The sequence below is a fragment of the Nothobranchius furzeri genome, chromosome 19 (assembly GCF_043380555.1).
Source record: "Nothobranchius furzeri strain GRZ-AD chromosome 19, NfurGRZ-RIMD1, whole genome shotgun sequence".
Classification (NCBI taxonomy): Eukaryota; Metazoa; Chordata; class Actinopteri; order Cyprinodontiformes; family Nothobranchiidae; genus Nothobranchius; species Nothobranchius furzeri.
The window spans coordinates 4,810,509-4,825,096 of NC_091759.1; the positions used below are offsets into that span (position 1 = coordinate 4,810,509).

General features: G+C 40.5%; 1 protein-coding gene across 1 annotated transcript; it reads left to right on the forward strand.

Moving 5' to 3' along the window:
- Window positions 1-187: 187 nt before the first annotated feature.
- LOC107394610 (transcriptional repressor scratch 1) lies at window positions 188-12,642 on the forward strand. The gene is made up of 2 exons (XM_015973609.3): window positions 188-2,695; window positions 9,452-12,642. Exons 1-2 carry the CDS (start codon window positions 2,572-2,574, stop codon window positions 10,225-10,227), a joined length of 900 nt encoding a protein of 299 aa, XP_015829095.1. The 5' UTR covers window positions 188-2,571; the 3' UTR covers window positions 10,228-12,642.
- Window positions 12,643-14,588: the final 1,946 nt, after the last annotated feature.

The following is a 14,588-nucleotide window of genomic DNA, read 5'->3' on the forward strand; positions in this document are numbered from 1 at the left end:
GTTGTTTGGCTCAGTGATATCGTGGTTCTGTATTTTTGTGTGTCCATGTTTTTTTCTCTCCTTCTCCAGGTCTAGAAGCAGACATTCTTTATTGTTGTCTTTTGTTTTCTTTTTGCCCCTAACCTCTTCCTTTCTCCCCCCCCCCCCCCCCCCTTCTCTTTCATTTTTATCTGCGTGTCCATTGGGTATTGAAACAAATAAAAGCATTTCTAATGTAGTTTTGATATCAGGCGGGGCGCTGTATTTGGATCTATAGTGCTCCACCTGTGAGAGTAAAACTGAAAGGCTTGTTTTCTGCTCACAGACTTCAATTCTGATTGCTTTAGACCCGGACAGGACACGAGGGAAAGAAAAAAATCACCATGCTTTTTAAAGCCTCAGATTCTGTTCTGACCCTTTTCTGTACATTAGAATTAAAAATTACCAAGAAGCCCTCTTTTTCTGTACATTGCATCCATATTCAAATGCTATTAGACTTGAAATTTACCATAAAGACAGACTGAACAAACAAGCAACTATTAATAAACTATAAAAAGAGTTAAAATGAGCAAAACTTATATAAACGAACACGCACACACACTATTGATCAGTGTTAACACAAATCACTGCTTCTTTACTGCACCACGGCACACTTATGAATAAACTGTGTGCCCTGCCGTGTCCTGAGATTTGACGTTTATGATGAAGACCATTCAGTCAGAACATCTTCATCACCTTGTTAGCTAATCTCACACAAATGCTGATTTGCTTATGCGAATTGGAAGAGCTTTGATTTGCATTAAGCTAATTTCATGAGTTGACTGAAGGATAAAAGCACTGCTGTTGATTTGTACTTAAAGTAGATTTTCAATGGTTTATTTGATGAGTTTTAGTCTTTAATTGGGCCTTAAATCTAATTGTTATACATATTTTACCCCTAAAGCATCAGCAGCTTTTGAACCTTCTGCAATTACAGGAAAAGATTCAGATTAGAGTCATTTCTGTGGTATTTATCCAGTATTTGGTTGTTTTTAAGCTTTTGCATCATTTATCAGTCAGAAAATGCTGATAACAACGATAACTGATTTTTTTTATTTCAAGCTATTTATTAGGTGCATGATATTTTTGGAATATTCAGCCTTTTTGTCTATATTAAAGATTTTAAAACCTTTGATGCATTATTTATGACCATCTAAGTCAGGATTTATTTTCCCCTAATTGCTTTCTTCTAAATTTTGATCAGTCCTTCAAATGTCCTCAAGAAGAGACAAAATACATTTAGACTGTCAAATATTTACTTAACAAACAAATGATTAATATATTCATCTAAATATGCTATAATTCATAATAAAAGTGTCACTCCACACACAACCAGAAGAGGCAGGAGTGATACACTAGAGTCCGGGGTACCGTCAGTTCATATAAGATCTGGTGTAAAGAAATTAGCAGTTACCTTTAATATCAATATTATTATTATTTACAGCATTGCATTAATAAAAAAATAAGAATGAAAATTTCCTAATAAAAGAAAATGATGTTGCTATTTTCCTTGCATATTTTATTTAACCATCACTGGAGCATATTTCACATCATCAAAAACACCCATTTTCAAACTCTACTTTGGTTTCACTTCCACAAAAATCAGCGCAAGCGAGGACTTGAAACTGTCTAATTAAAGACCTCCCTCCTCACCACACACCGCTGCTGATCCCACAAGACAAGATGCGTTTTTTTTATGAATAAAATTAAGTCTACTCAATGCTCTCCCATCCCTCCCCCCTCCCTCACGTTCTCTCGCGCCCTATAAAGCTGCAACAGCTGATCTCGTGCATCACAGAGAGCTGCAGCTCCAGAGGAGAGAAGAAAGGAGAGCGAATCAGAGTTAGACTCAGGTGTGATCTGGTACTCATGGTCTTCCAGCTTCTGTTTTTAAACCATCACATCTTCAAGGAGAATCAAGTAGATGCTGTTTATTATCTTTGGACGATCCTGTGATGCTCATCAGATGTTTTTTTAGACTAATTTAGCCCAGATCAATCACATTTTCTACATCTACTTTGACTCTCACCTATATGTGGACCTTTTTTTTTACAATTTTGCCGAGATTTTCCAAAAATCCACTCCCAAACTGCTCTTTTTTTCACCTTTGTTCTGATTGTGGCACGCGCTGAAAGGAAAAGAAGCGTCTGGTTGCGAGAGGAGCTGCCCGGTGCTGAAACCACGAGGCTGCACAGGGACCGTCTGAAGGAAACTCAAGCTCAGCAGGGGAGGCAGAAAACACCAAGAGAGAGATTTTAATGGAAAATAAAACTAACTAGATTGAGATTTTATTTTTTGTCCTTTTAGAGCTTGATAAGTCTTCCAGTAACCGCAGAATCCAAAATTTTTGGACAGAATTCAGGTATTCTCTCATCTTTGCAGAGATTCCAGCGACTAAAATAAGGAGAACAAGAAGATTACTTCATCATTCAGAGCCATGTTTCCAATTTTAATTAGATAAAAAAAAAAGGAAACACATGCTGAAAACCCTGCAGGTTCTCATCACTAGAAGTTGTACTTGAGAGAAAACAGAAGCAGAGACGCTGTCCCATCATGCCTCGATCTTTCTTAGTGAAGAAAGTCAAACTGGACGATTTCTCAGCTGCTGAGCTGGAGAGCTCCTACAGTCACAGCCGGAGAGAAGAGCTCAGTCTGAGATTCCATCATCATGACAAAGGTTAGTCACACACCCACACTAAAACACACACAGCCATACACCACCCGGGGTATTTTCTTTCTTTTCAGCCACAGATTTAAAGCGTTAGTCATGACTGTTGGAGAAGGAGGAGGAAGAGGGGGATTACAGGGTCGAACTCGGGTCGCAGAGCATAAAAACTAAATTTGAATCTCTGTGTTGGAAGCATTTTTAGAAAACCACGACGTGATGATGAAGACTTACAGTGTGGATGAAGTGCTGTGTGTTGACCTTTATCACAGTCACATCAGAGGTCAGGGCAATGCTCAGTGATTTATCTCTACAAGAGGAGGCCTGTCTGAATTTATAGGATTCAAAACAACAATAGATCTGAAACTCTGGAGATATTTTTAGAAACGCGTGCAGAATAAGTCCTGCAAACAGAAAAGTAGCATGCAAGCAAATAAAAGACCCCTGAACGTATTCCAGGTGTTGTTTTTATTTTACTCTAACCCACTTTCTGGGTCACTGCTGCTCCAGCATGGTCTTAATTCACTTCAGATGTTTTATTACAAACGTCTCCTGAAAACTGCATAGAAGTAAATAAAAATAGACAAAAAAAATTGTTGTATTTTGTTAAGCTGAGATATGCAGAAAAAAATCCCCCATGGAGGAGCAGCAGAGATGCGGTGAGTTGAGATGTTTGCTGAATGAAAACGTTAATACGTAATGTCACTGGCACACAAACACTGGGGTTCCCTGTTGTTCTGGTACCAATTATATGATTCCAACTAACTCTCTGCAGCACCTGTGAGCATCTTTACAAGATTATAGCAACGTTCTCACATTTAAATCGACTGCAAATGGTTCCCACATGCTGTCTAATCCTGGATATTCATGCTAGATGCAGGAGAGACGAGCAAATCATTCCAATATTGAGTTAAAATGATGAGAAAAGTGAAAGTATTACGTGGTTTAGGAAGAAAGCCTGCCCTGAAAATCACATTGTGTGAATTGTGAAATAAGTTAAAGCTTTGTTTACAGCTCAATACTAAGTAGTGTGGATAAAATTAGCCTCCATATTTAGAAAATAAGCCATAAATTTATTAGTCATCTACCTAATTGTGAGTCATATTTTGTATGTATAATAATAATTAAATAAAATTACAGTTTTGCACTCAAAAGCAGAATTTAAAGTTCATTCCACTTATAGAAGAAGATCACTTCTATAGCGCCTCAAGATAAAAATCACGAGGCGCTTCACAAAAACAAAAAATGTAAAATACAAACAAGAATTTAGAAAATTATTAAAAATATATTTAAAATGAGCAAAAAATAGACTATTGTGATTAAAAATTGTAAAGAAAGAGAGAGAGTGAATAGGAAAGAGGGAAATCAGTGGATCCTGAGGAAGGTGGAATAGGTGGGGAGAGCAGAACAAGGAGAGGGTGATGAAGGTCACGCCAAAAGCCAGCTTGAACAAGTGAGTCTTCAGCTGCCTTTTAAAGGAGACCACTGAGTCCACTGATCTCAGGCTCAGGGGGAGAGAGTTCCAGAGTCTGAGGGCCACAGTAGCAAATGATCTGTCACCGTTGGTCTTTAGCCTGGTGCTGCACAACCAGTAGGCTTTAATCAATGGACCTCAGGGACCTGCTGGGGGTGTAGGGACTAAGAAGATCACCAATGTAAGATGGTGCTTGTCCATGTAAGGCCCTATAAACCAGAACCAGGATCTTGAAACGAACCCTGACGTTGACTGGCAGCCAGTGAAGCTGGAGGAGAAGCGGGGTGATGTGGGTGTGTTTGGAGGACTTGGTCAGAAGCCGAGCACAGGCGTTCTGAACCACCTGTAGACGGTTCAGGGAGGTTCTGCTCAGACACGTGAAAAGAGAGTTACAGTAGTCTAAGCGTGAGGAGATGAAGGTGTGGATAACTGTCGCAGTATAATAAGTACACACCAAGTGGACTTGGTCAATACTGTATGTGTTAGAGTCACTAATTGATACAAAGAAAAATGCACTGAAATGTAAGTTACTTTAACAAACTAGTCCTTAAAATTTGCTTACAGTTTACTACAGCTTAAGTGTAAAACTCAGAAAAACTAGTTCAGTAAGCAGATTTTTGAGTACTTGGTACTAGCTTCTTTTAGTTAATGTAACTTGTTTTAAGTGCATTTTACTTTTTAAGAATTATTAGCTCCAACACATAATTACCTAGTCCTGTGTTCTTATAGGTGCAGTCAGTTTGCATTCATTTTTCAAGTAATAACAATTATTCACATTTTACAGTGTATGCCCATTTTAAATTAAGTTCAAATATCTGATGGGATGTTGGGAAGTAAAACTCCACTAAGCCACCCAAATGAAGGAATATAACTACTTTGACCAGGTTTGAAGCCGAAAACTACCCAATATGGAGCGAGCACGAGAGGGTGGATGAACGAGTCCTTAATGAGATCAAAATCACTAACACTTTTAACAAGAACTCGTCTCTGTTAACTCATTTCTGCCCTCTAGTGGCCAAAATCAGATGACTCCATCTCTAAAGACAGGGAAGTTGCCTGTCACTGCACCGGACCCGGTGTGTAATGGTGTTAGTGCAGCCTGGTGGCTTTCACATTGAACCAAGGTCAAATGTAAGATGAGGCGTTTTCAGGCGTTCGGATGACTAATCAGAGGAGGGGAAAAAGAAAACCTGCTGCAGCTGCAGAGGATTAGTGGCAAGCATGTGCACTCAGAGGAAGTTATAAATATAACAAGAGCTGGAGTGAAGTAACTGAAGCTTGTTGCACACACACACACACACACACACACACACACACACGCGCGCACACACACACACACACACACACACTGCTGTGTTTCTGTCAACTCGGCACATTTCCCAGCCCGCTTGCACAGCTGACTGCACAGCATCACACACACACACACACACACACACACACACAGAGGGAGAGAGAGTGACGGAGAGAGAGAGAGAGAGAGAGAGAGAGAGAGAATGACCTACAAGTGTCCAAAGCACACAAGTGTGCATCAGTCGCTGTTGCTTTGAATCAAAAATTTAACTGTGGCGTTCTCTCTCTCTCTCTCTCTCTCTCTCTCTCTCTCTCTCTCTCTCTCTCTCTCTCTGTCTCTCTCTCTCTCTCTCTCTCTCCCTCTCTCTCTGTCTCTCTCTCTCTCTCTCTCTCTCTCTCTCTCTCTCTGTCTCTCTCTCTCTCTCTCTCTCTCTCCCTCTCTCTCTGTCTCTCTCTCTCTCTCTCTCTCTCTCCCTCTCTCTCTCTCTCTCTCTCTCTCTCTCTCTCTCTGTCTCTCTCTCTCTCTCTCTCTCTCTCTCTCTCTCGCTCTCTCCATTTCCTCTACCCATTTTCTAATTCTTTGGATTTGAACAACACATAACAGGGGGAAAGGTTTTGCTTTGGTGGAGGTTTCAATCTTGAATAAGTATTTTGAACAGCTTTAATGCTGCAGAAGAACTTAAAAACGAATGCAGAGTTGGCTTACCAGGAGGCGAAGGAAGATAATTAGACAGAAAATGGATAGAAAATAGAAACCAATCTGCATTTTTTATTTTTCCCCATAAAAAACACTTTAGCCTTCCACGCTGATCACCGAAAGTCCGCTGATTCACCCGAGAAGATCCCTTTTAGCCTTTACAAACTCAAAGACTTTTTTATTTTCACTTATACTGAATCTAGTTTGGACGCGGGGCTCAAACTAAAGTCAGACATCACTCTGCTGAAGCTGCTCAGTTTGCGCCTGAAGGTTTTCCTTCAGTCGACCCACCTGAAATAAAAAACACTTGATCATGCTTCAAAAACTTTACTTATGCTCTATAAACCAAGAAACACACACACACACACTAACACTTGGAGAGTGCAGTGATAGAATATTTATGATTCAACCCCTTTTCAGTCTCTCCACGTCACAACCCTCTCCCCATCCATCCGCCTGTTATTTTTTCCTATTTTCTTTCTCTTTTGCTTAATTAAATCTAAAAACTGGACTAAGAGCAGTGCCAAACACTCACCCACCACCACATTAAACATAAAGTGCTCCTTGTTTTTGGTCTTTCCCTCCCCCGTCCCGTCTCTTCTCCTCATCACATTATCGATCAACATCTGAGCTTTTCTCAGAACTGCATCATGAAATTATATTACCAGCAACAGTATCTCCTCGGCTGTCTGTGTCTTAATGCTCAGCGAGTGCTAATTGAAATGGAGAGCTATTGATCGGCAGCTCCGCAGGAGTTGTGGCTGTGGCTTATTAGCTGCCAGTCTCTCCTTGTGTCTGTGAAGAGTTCAGCCTGTTGAGCTGCAGCCAATAATAGAAATAATGAAGCAGCTGACATCAAAACTCGCTAACAAATAATTGATCCGATTTGTCGGGAGCTGTGCAGGAAAAAAAAAAGAAACGCTGGATGCCAAGGATTTCTTTTTTCTGAGACAGATGTGGTTACAGTTTAGCTGGAGAAGGAGCCTGTCAGTGTCAGCGTACCCGCCGAGCAGCAGACCTCCCAGCTGCTGTAAAAGAGACGGTCCGTGTGCAACAGCTGAAGTTTCGACAGCCTCGGGGTGCGACTGCGTGTGGCGGTGGACCTGTCAGGAAAGGTGCAACTGATGAGGAGCAAGTGTGCTCACTGAACCTTTCTATGAAAAATAGAGATTTCCCTCAGAGGGGCAAGTGTCTACTCAGTGCTGCCAAAGGCACAAAAACATTTTAGTAGCTCTATAAATATCACACAGTCTCCTCCTGCTTCCTACTTTTCACATAAAGGAGAGCAAAGTCCAATCCACGTGTTGTAAATGTGATCCTGGATGTAGAAATGTAGATACCAGACACGCCAGGCTTTACTGTAATGTTCCGTTAATAATGAATGAAGTTATCGGACTTTAAATTGTGGCCCACGCTGCCGTGATTGTGCAAAATCAGTTTATAAGTTAATGCTAGCGGTGAAAAGCCCCTGGAGTGTTGAGGATTATTACAGTCGCGTCTCTAAACTCACCAAACAAACTTCACCAGTTAAGAGGAAAGTTCAGATCTTTGAATGTGGGTTTTGTGGGAAGGTTAACATTTGAACACCTTCAGTTTCATGCCTATAGATGAATAAAAACACTGGTTTGCCTCGTGTCTCCTCATTTAAAATCTTCATAGAGTTTTCTTTAGCACAGAAGTTGTAAAGTATAGCTAACTTTTCCTCGCTAACCAAATTTAAAAGATCTTTATTACACAGTTTTTCAACGAGAAGGGATCAGGATCTTCTTCAAGAACTCTATGGGTTGGGGCTCAAACAACTTAAAGGGAACGTGGGAGATGTTTCTATGGAGTATTTTTTTGCCATTTTTCTTGAAATGCTCTACACATATCAGTGGCAACCAATAGATTAAAAGTAATAATTTTAACCACATCTGAAATGTACAATCCTGGAAAAACCTCATTCAATCTGTGAATACCTGGATCCTTACCATATCCCTCTTTGTGAATAAATAACACTTTTTTGGCTCAGAGCAGCCTAACGGGAAGCGAAGCTAGAACTGGACTGCTGAGTTTAACAGAATTTTTAATTCTTTTTGTGGTTTGCAAATTTCATTAAAGGAGGTGTTTTACATGTTATATTTAGAGTTTGTTTCTGTTCTTGTTGGGAAACTAGGTGATGGACCTGTCGTCTGTGAACGCAGTCTATATTCTTGGCTGGTAGAGCAATTTATGTCCGAGTGCTGGTAAAGCTGTTTGAGGGGGGAGACTGAGTGGGAGGAGGTTTCAGGGTGGGTTCTGAAAGTTTTGTCCTGTTGTTTGTGGTTGTTTTGTTGGTAGCAGTAACCTGTTGTGATTTTGAAGTTATGGTGTGGTTCACTGAAAAGCCATTTTTAATTCTTTCTGATTATAATCGGTCACTTGAATTTTTCATTCAGGCAAAATGTGAAAATAGTCTTCTCTCCTGCATTAGCTTCTGATAGAAAATAGACAGTGAAGCATTAGAACAGGGGTAGGCAATCCTGATCCTGCAAAGCCACCGTGCATCATGTTTTTCCCTGTTCCAACAAACCTGATTTAAATCAGTAGGTAATTAACATGCTTCTGCAGAGCTTGATGACTACTTGAACAGGTGAATCAACCATTGGAGCTACAACATGCTGAATAGCGGCAATCCAGGAACAGGATTGCCTACCCTGTGCTAAAATTCGAAAAGGCTGACATATCTACGTCACACTGTCACTTAACATTCATGGACTCGACCATCTTGACTCGTGATGGGGAAGGCTGTTGGGTTTAGCATCCAGCAGAGAACATCTCAGTCGGTAGAAGCTAACTGTTAGCATTAGCCGCTACGCCACACAGCAATACTCCATCAGGCGTGTGTTATTTGAGGAGATAAAACATCAGCGCGGCAAAGCAAAGCAGAGTCAGTGGTAGTCGTGTTGCTGTTAACCAATCAGAGGTGTGATGTTCAAATATCAGGAAATAATACTCCAAATCCTGCCGTCTGAAGCTCAGCTCTGATCTGGCTCACTTCTACACACCCACCCCCCCACCCACCCCCACCCCCAAAATACGACTTACAAGGCATTAATTCCTGCTAAGGGCCACTGGAAATGTATTGAGTAAAACGAGTGTTTCACATCTTTAAGAATAAAGAGCAAATCTAAGAATTAGACTGCGTTTACTGAGGTGCGTTACATTAAGAATTATGGCAGGAAAAGTTGCCAACAATGGGTCAAAAAACGTAAAATATTTAATTTTTATGGTGTTTGACAGTTCATTGTGTTCTAACCGTAGTGATATTTTCATTCTCTTTCCTCAGATTACGTGAGTGATTACCTGAGTCCAAACCCTTATGACGATGTTGTGGGAAGTGACTCATCAGTCATCTCTAAAGTACCCTCCCCTAGCCATTCCTCAATTATCTATGGCCACATTAACAACACCTACTCTGGTATCCACGGTGACATCCATGGCGATTCAGACCAGCCAGACAGTCCAAGGTCCGAGGTGTCGTCATCAGCTGGTGGATACATCAATGGAGACACAGCTGTTAGTGAAGGGTACACTGTCGATGCGTTTTTCATCATGGATGGACGATCTCGAAGGAAAGCCACGGGAAACCAGAGGGGAGCCACCCAAAGGCACACCTGCAGCGAGTGTGGCAAAACCTACGCCACATCCTCCAACCTGAGCCGACACAAGCAGACACACAGGAGCATAGACAGCAAGATGGCCAAGAAATGCCCCACATGTGGGAAAGTTTACGTCTCCATGCCCGCCATGGCTATGCACCTGCTCACCCACGACCTCAAGCACAAGTGCGACGTGTGCGGCAAGGCCTTCAGCCGGCCGTGGCTGCTGCAGGGACACATGCGTTCGCACACGGGAGAGAAACCGTTTGGCTGCGCTCACTGTGGGAAAGCGTTTGCCGACCGCTCGAACCTGCGTGCCCACATGCAAACGCACTCAGCATTTAAGCATTACAAGTGCAAACGGTGCAACAAGACATTTGCACTCAAGAGTTACCTGAACAAGCACTACGAGTCTGCGTGCTTCAAGGGGGCTTTCTCCCCCCTCAGCTCACTGAGCGAATAACCCAACACAGGCTTTATTTATTTATAGAACTTTATTTAATTCAAATGTTGCTAATTTTCTTTTGCTTCAGCTCTTTAAAAATACAACAAAAAGTTTTCTTTGCTATGATCAAGAAACTGACCGAAAACGTTCCCATTATTCCCGCTTAGATGAGATTCGCCTCCTATTAGGAAGATAAATAAAGCACATTTAGCCAGGCTTATCCGATAAGCTATTTATCAATCCTTGTTTGTTTGTTTCTTTCTACCCGTGAGGACATGACACAAAAGCACAATTCCTCCATCTCTCTGTCTTTTGTTTTGTGACAGAGTTAAAAGCATCCATCAGTTCTTCAGAAAACGTCTAGATCTTGCTTTGAAGACTGCTAATCCTGTGTTGGAGAGATTTAAACAACTACAATGAACTGTGAACTAAACATATACAAGCCTGCCATAAGTTGGTAGCTTTTAGTATTTGAGTACACACAAGTAGAGGTAAACGGTGTATTTTTCAGACTTGGACTACTTATGACAGCATGAGAAATATGAAATAGGACTATCAGAGCTTCCGTTTGGCTCAGAATTCATACTGAGCCTCCGTTTTACGCCTTAGTTTCCACTATTTCCGTACTGCTTACATTTCATGTTTGTTTAATTATTCCTTTTTCCCCAAAAGGATTTTAGACATTAAAATGTATTTTAACTCTTTCCCAGTTTTATAAAAGTGTTAAGTTGCCATTAAGCAACTCAGAGTTTAGCTATTTATTGCCTAATTTAATAATTTATGGGGTTATTTTGTATTATTTTGCACTTTATTGCAATTGTTTGCCTTTGTTACAAATATGCCAAAGCATTTGACACTTTCTAAATACCAACTACCTTTTTTATGTTCGTCTGTCACTTTATTCACACGAACTTTTGCATGCAAAAAGACAAAATAAATGGCCTAAACAATGGAATCTATGCCAACTTTATGAATTTTAGGGATTATTTGATTTATTCAACGGGCAAATCAAGCAAATTTTCATCTTGGGCAATATTTCATTCCCACCTGAGAGAGCAATAATGCATGAAATTGAAAGAAAAACTGCTTTTCCCCCCAAAACGACAACATGAAGTTGCTGGAAAAAAAAATTTCAGGGAGTAAATGAACAAAGTTAGTGTTAAATAATGAACGGGTCGAGTTTTGAGCTCTGGGTTAAGAGGAATTGTGGCATTTTGGACTTTTTTTCTGTGACTTTGGTGATTAAGGGCGAACATTTGTTGAAAGATGATGAAAGCAGAGACTGCAGGGTCAATTTTCCAATTTTTCAACCTCTGCTGCTTTTTATGTAAAAAATAAAAAGCCTGCTAGTTACAACGATATCATGGCATCATTAGCTTATCAATGACAATTACGTCTGTATGAGCTATTAGGAGCTGCTGGTGCTTCTGAGATCCACTCAGAGCTCTGGGTGGGGTCGGGATGAGTCGTTTTGTACATGGTTTATGCATTGCCTGCCTCGTATTATTACTCTAAAATATCGTAGAAAGTAGAAGGTAGATCTCTGGTGCTGAAACGTGGATAAAAAGATGAACCCAGAATGTGAAAAGTAACTTTCTGACAGTCGTGGTGCTTAAAGGGGTCTCTGGATTGACTCTAAAGGCAACAACACTCATTAAAACCTCACAATATTGTTTTCATTTGAATCATCTCTGGCTGTTACGAGTGTGTTGAGTGTGTAATTATAAAGACTGAGAACATTTGGTCACTATTTCAGCACCAGAGAGCATCACTGAACACTAGTTTCTACTACTGTAGCCTACTATAGCCACAAGCTAGTATAACTATATAAAAGCACTTCTTGTAATGAATTATATCCTACAACGTTTCTTTTTTATTTATTTATTATTTATTTTCCAAAATAGTAGCACAATGAAAATGTTTAGAATCAGGTAGAAAATGCCTTGTATGTAGAAATACACATTTTTTCTCAATTTTCTATAATAAAAATAAAAAAGGCAAAAACAACAATGATGCTGACACGACACAGGCTGTATTGTCTTTACATAACACAAGAAAATAAAGATAAAAAAACACTTCCAGTATACAGAAATGCTGTGCCATTTTTAAAAAGAAAAATATTTGTGAAAGCATCAACTCACCTTTTTTTAGAGAACATGAGAATGCGGCTATTTTGTGGCTAAAGGCCTTGTACATAAGAACTGATGTGACTTTGGACTTGGATAATTTCTACTGATCTGTACAGAGTGAAGAAGATGATGATGGCGATGATGATGATGATGATGATGATTATTTTTGTCTGGAGCTTCCTGTTTTGAGTTCTTCCACTGAGGTTTTTCTGGACCTCTAGGCTGGTTTGAAATGATGTAAAGCACAAAAACAACACTGGGCATTTTGTTTCACTTCCTAAATAAAAACTACTTGGAAAAAATATAGAGTCTGGCAATTTTGCATCTTTAAATCGTCATGAAATGTTTTATACATGTATATATGATAATTGCTGGCAACAAGCTCCACCTCCTGGTGCAACCCCCCCACCCCCGCTGGAGCCTAAACATTAGGTGCTGATTTTTTGCAAGATGTGCAGTTCAAAAATGCAAATGCATATCTTTCGATCTGTCTATCGATCGATCGAACAATCTATCGACTTACCGACAGCGCCAGGGCCTTTCCAAGGGTACAGTCCCATCTAACTATCGGCCAATAACCAGAAGGGATTTGGCAGAGATACTATAAACACCAGCTGCTGATAGACCGAACAAGACTGCAAAGCCCAACACACCAACCTGTGTATGGCCTGGACTGATTACAAGAAAACCTATGACTCAATGTTGCACTCATGGATCATTGAATGCTTGGAGCTGTACAACATCAACAGGACTCTTAATCTTCAGTGCAAACTCAGTGGGGCTGTGGAAAACCACCGTTGAGGCCAATTGCGCAAGTCTCCATCAAATAGTTCTGAACCCCCTCAGCCACATAATCAACAAGACTGGCAATGGAAACCAACTCAAGAATGGAACTACAATCAGCCCCCTCCTCTACATGGATGGCATAAAGCTGTACGCCAAGAACGAGCGAGACGTTGACTCACTGATCCACACCACCAGGATCTTCAGCACTGATATCAGAATGTCATTCAGACTGAGAAGTGTGGTCAGACGGTGACAAAGAAAGGGAAAGTAGTCCACACAGAAGGGGTCTCACACAGAGAAGGAACAATAGCACACATTGAGGACAGCAAGAAGAACCTCGGTATGCCACAAGCAAATGGCAACCTTGATGAAGACGCAAGCAAAGGAGCCACATGCCAAATACCTACTGTACAAGTAAGGCAAGTCCAAGGACAAGAACAAGAGCCAGGCAATAAACAGCTTAGCCCTACCAGTAATCAGATTACCTGGAGGAATAATAATGCAAGATCTTGCTTTCCTTGACGTTGGACGTGTTACTGCTAGTTTACCCATTTAATTAGAGATCCACTAGGATAAATACAATAAAGTTGACCTCACCAAATAGAATATTTACTAAGACATCACAATAGAACTATAGACACATTATTGTGTGTGTGTGTGTGTGTGTGTGTGTGTGTGTGTGTGTGTGTGTGTGTGTGTGTGTGTGTGTGTGTGTGTGTGTGTGTGTGTGTGTGTGTGTGTGTGTGTCTGCTCTGTCTTCTCGATCCCCAGTGAGTCGTAGAGGATGGCTGCTTATACTGAGTCAGGATCGTCTGGAGGTTTCTTCCTGTTAAAAGGGAGTTTTCCTCTCCACTGTCGCTGCATGCTTGCTTAGTATGAGGATTGCTGTAAAGTCACTGACACTAGTCAGTGACTTGATGCAATTTGCTGGGTTCCTTATATAGGAAACATTATTTCTGATTGGCTTAATGAACTGTGAATTGGAATGTTTATTATGTGAAGTGCCTTGAGACGACTCTTGTCGTGATTTGGCGCTATATAAATAAACTTGAATTGAATTGAACTGAATCTTGGTGAAAAATGAACGCAACACTGGATGGAAAGAAGCTTATCGAAGCACAGCGAGCGTGTGTCAAAATCAAAGCTAAAGTCAGTCCAAAACAGTATTATAGTGTGACCTTCTTTGTGTAGTGACTTACTTTTTAGGCCATGCAGTGTAGTTTTCTATTCCTGTATTTTAATATAATACCTCCTTTCATTAGTTAAACCTTTAATTAAAGACAATCAGACTGAGCTTTATTGATAAGTCATTCAGAAACCCACTAAAGCGATGGTGTCAACATGCTCGTTAATAAAAACAAATAGGAAAAAGCTTTTTTTCCAATCTAAACACTCGTTTTGGCCTCATCATTAAATTAGTGGTTAATTAGGCTTTGATGAAACAGTCATTAGGAGGATTTGCCT

Excerpts from the sequence above, each read along its gene's own strand:
- LOC107394610 (XM_015973609.3), top strand. The coding sequence starts at position 2,572 with ATGCCTCGATCTTTCTTAGTGAAGAAAGTCAAACTGGACGATTTCTCA. Across the intron at positions 2,696-9,451 it reads ATTCCATCATCATGACAAAG|ATTACGTGAGTGATTACCTG; the intron begins GTTAGTCACACA and ends CTCTTTCCTCAG.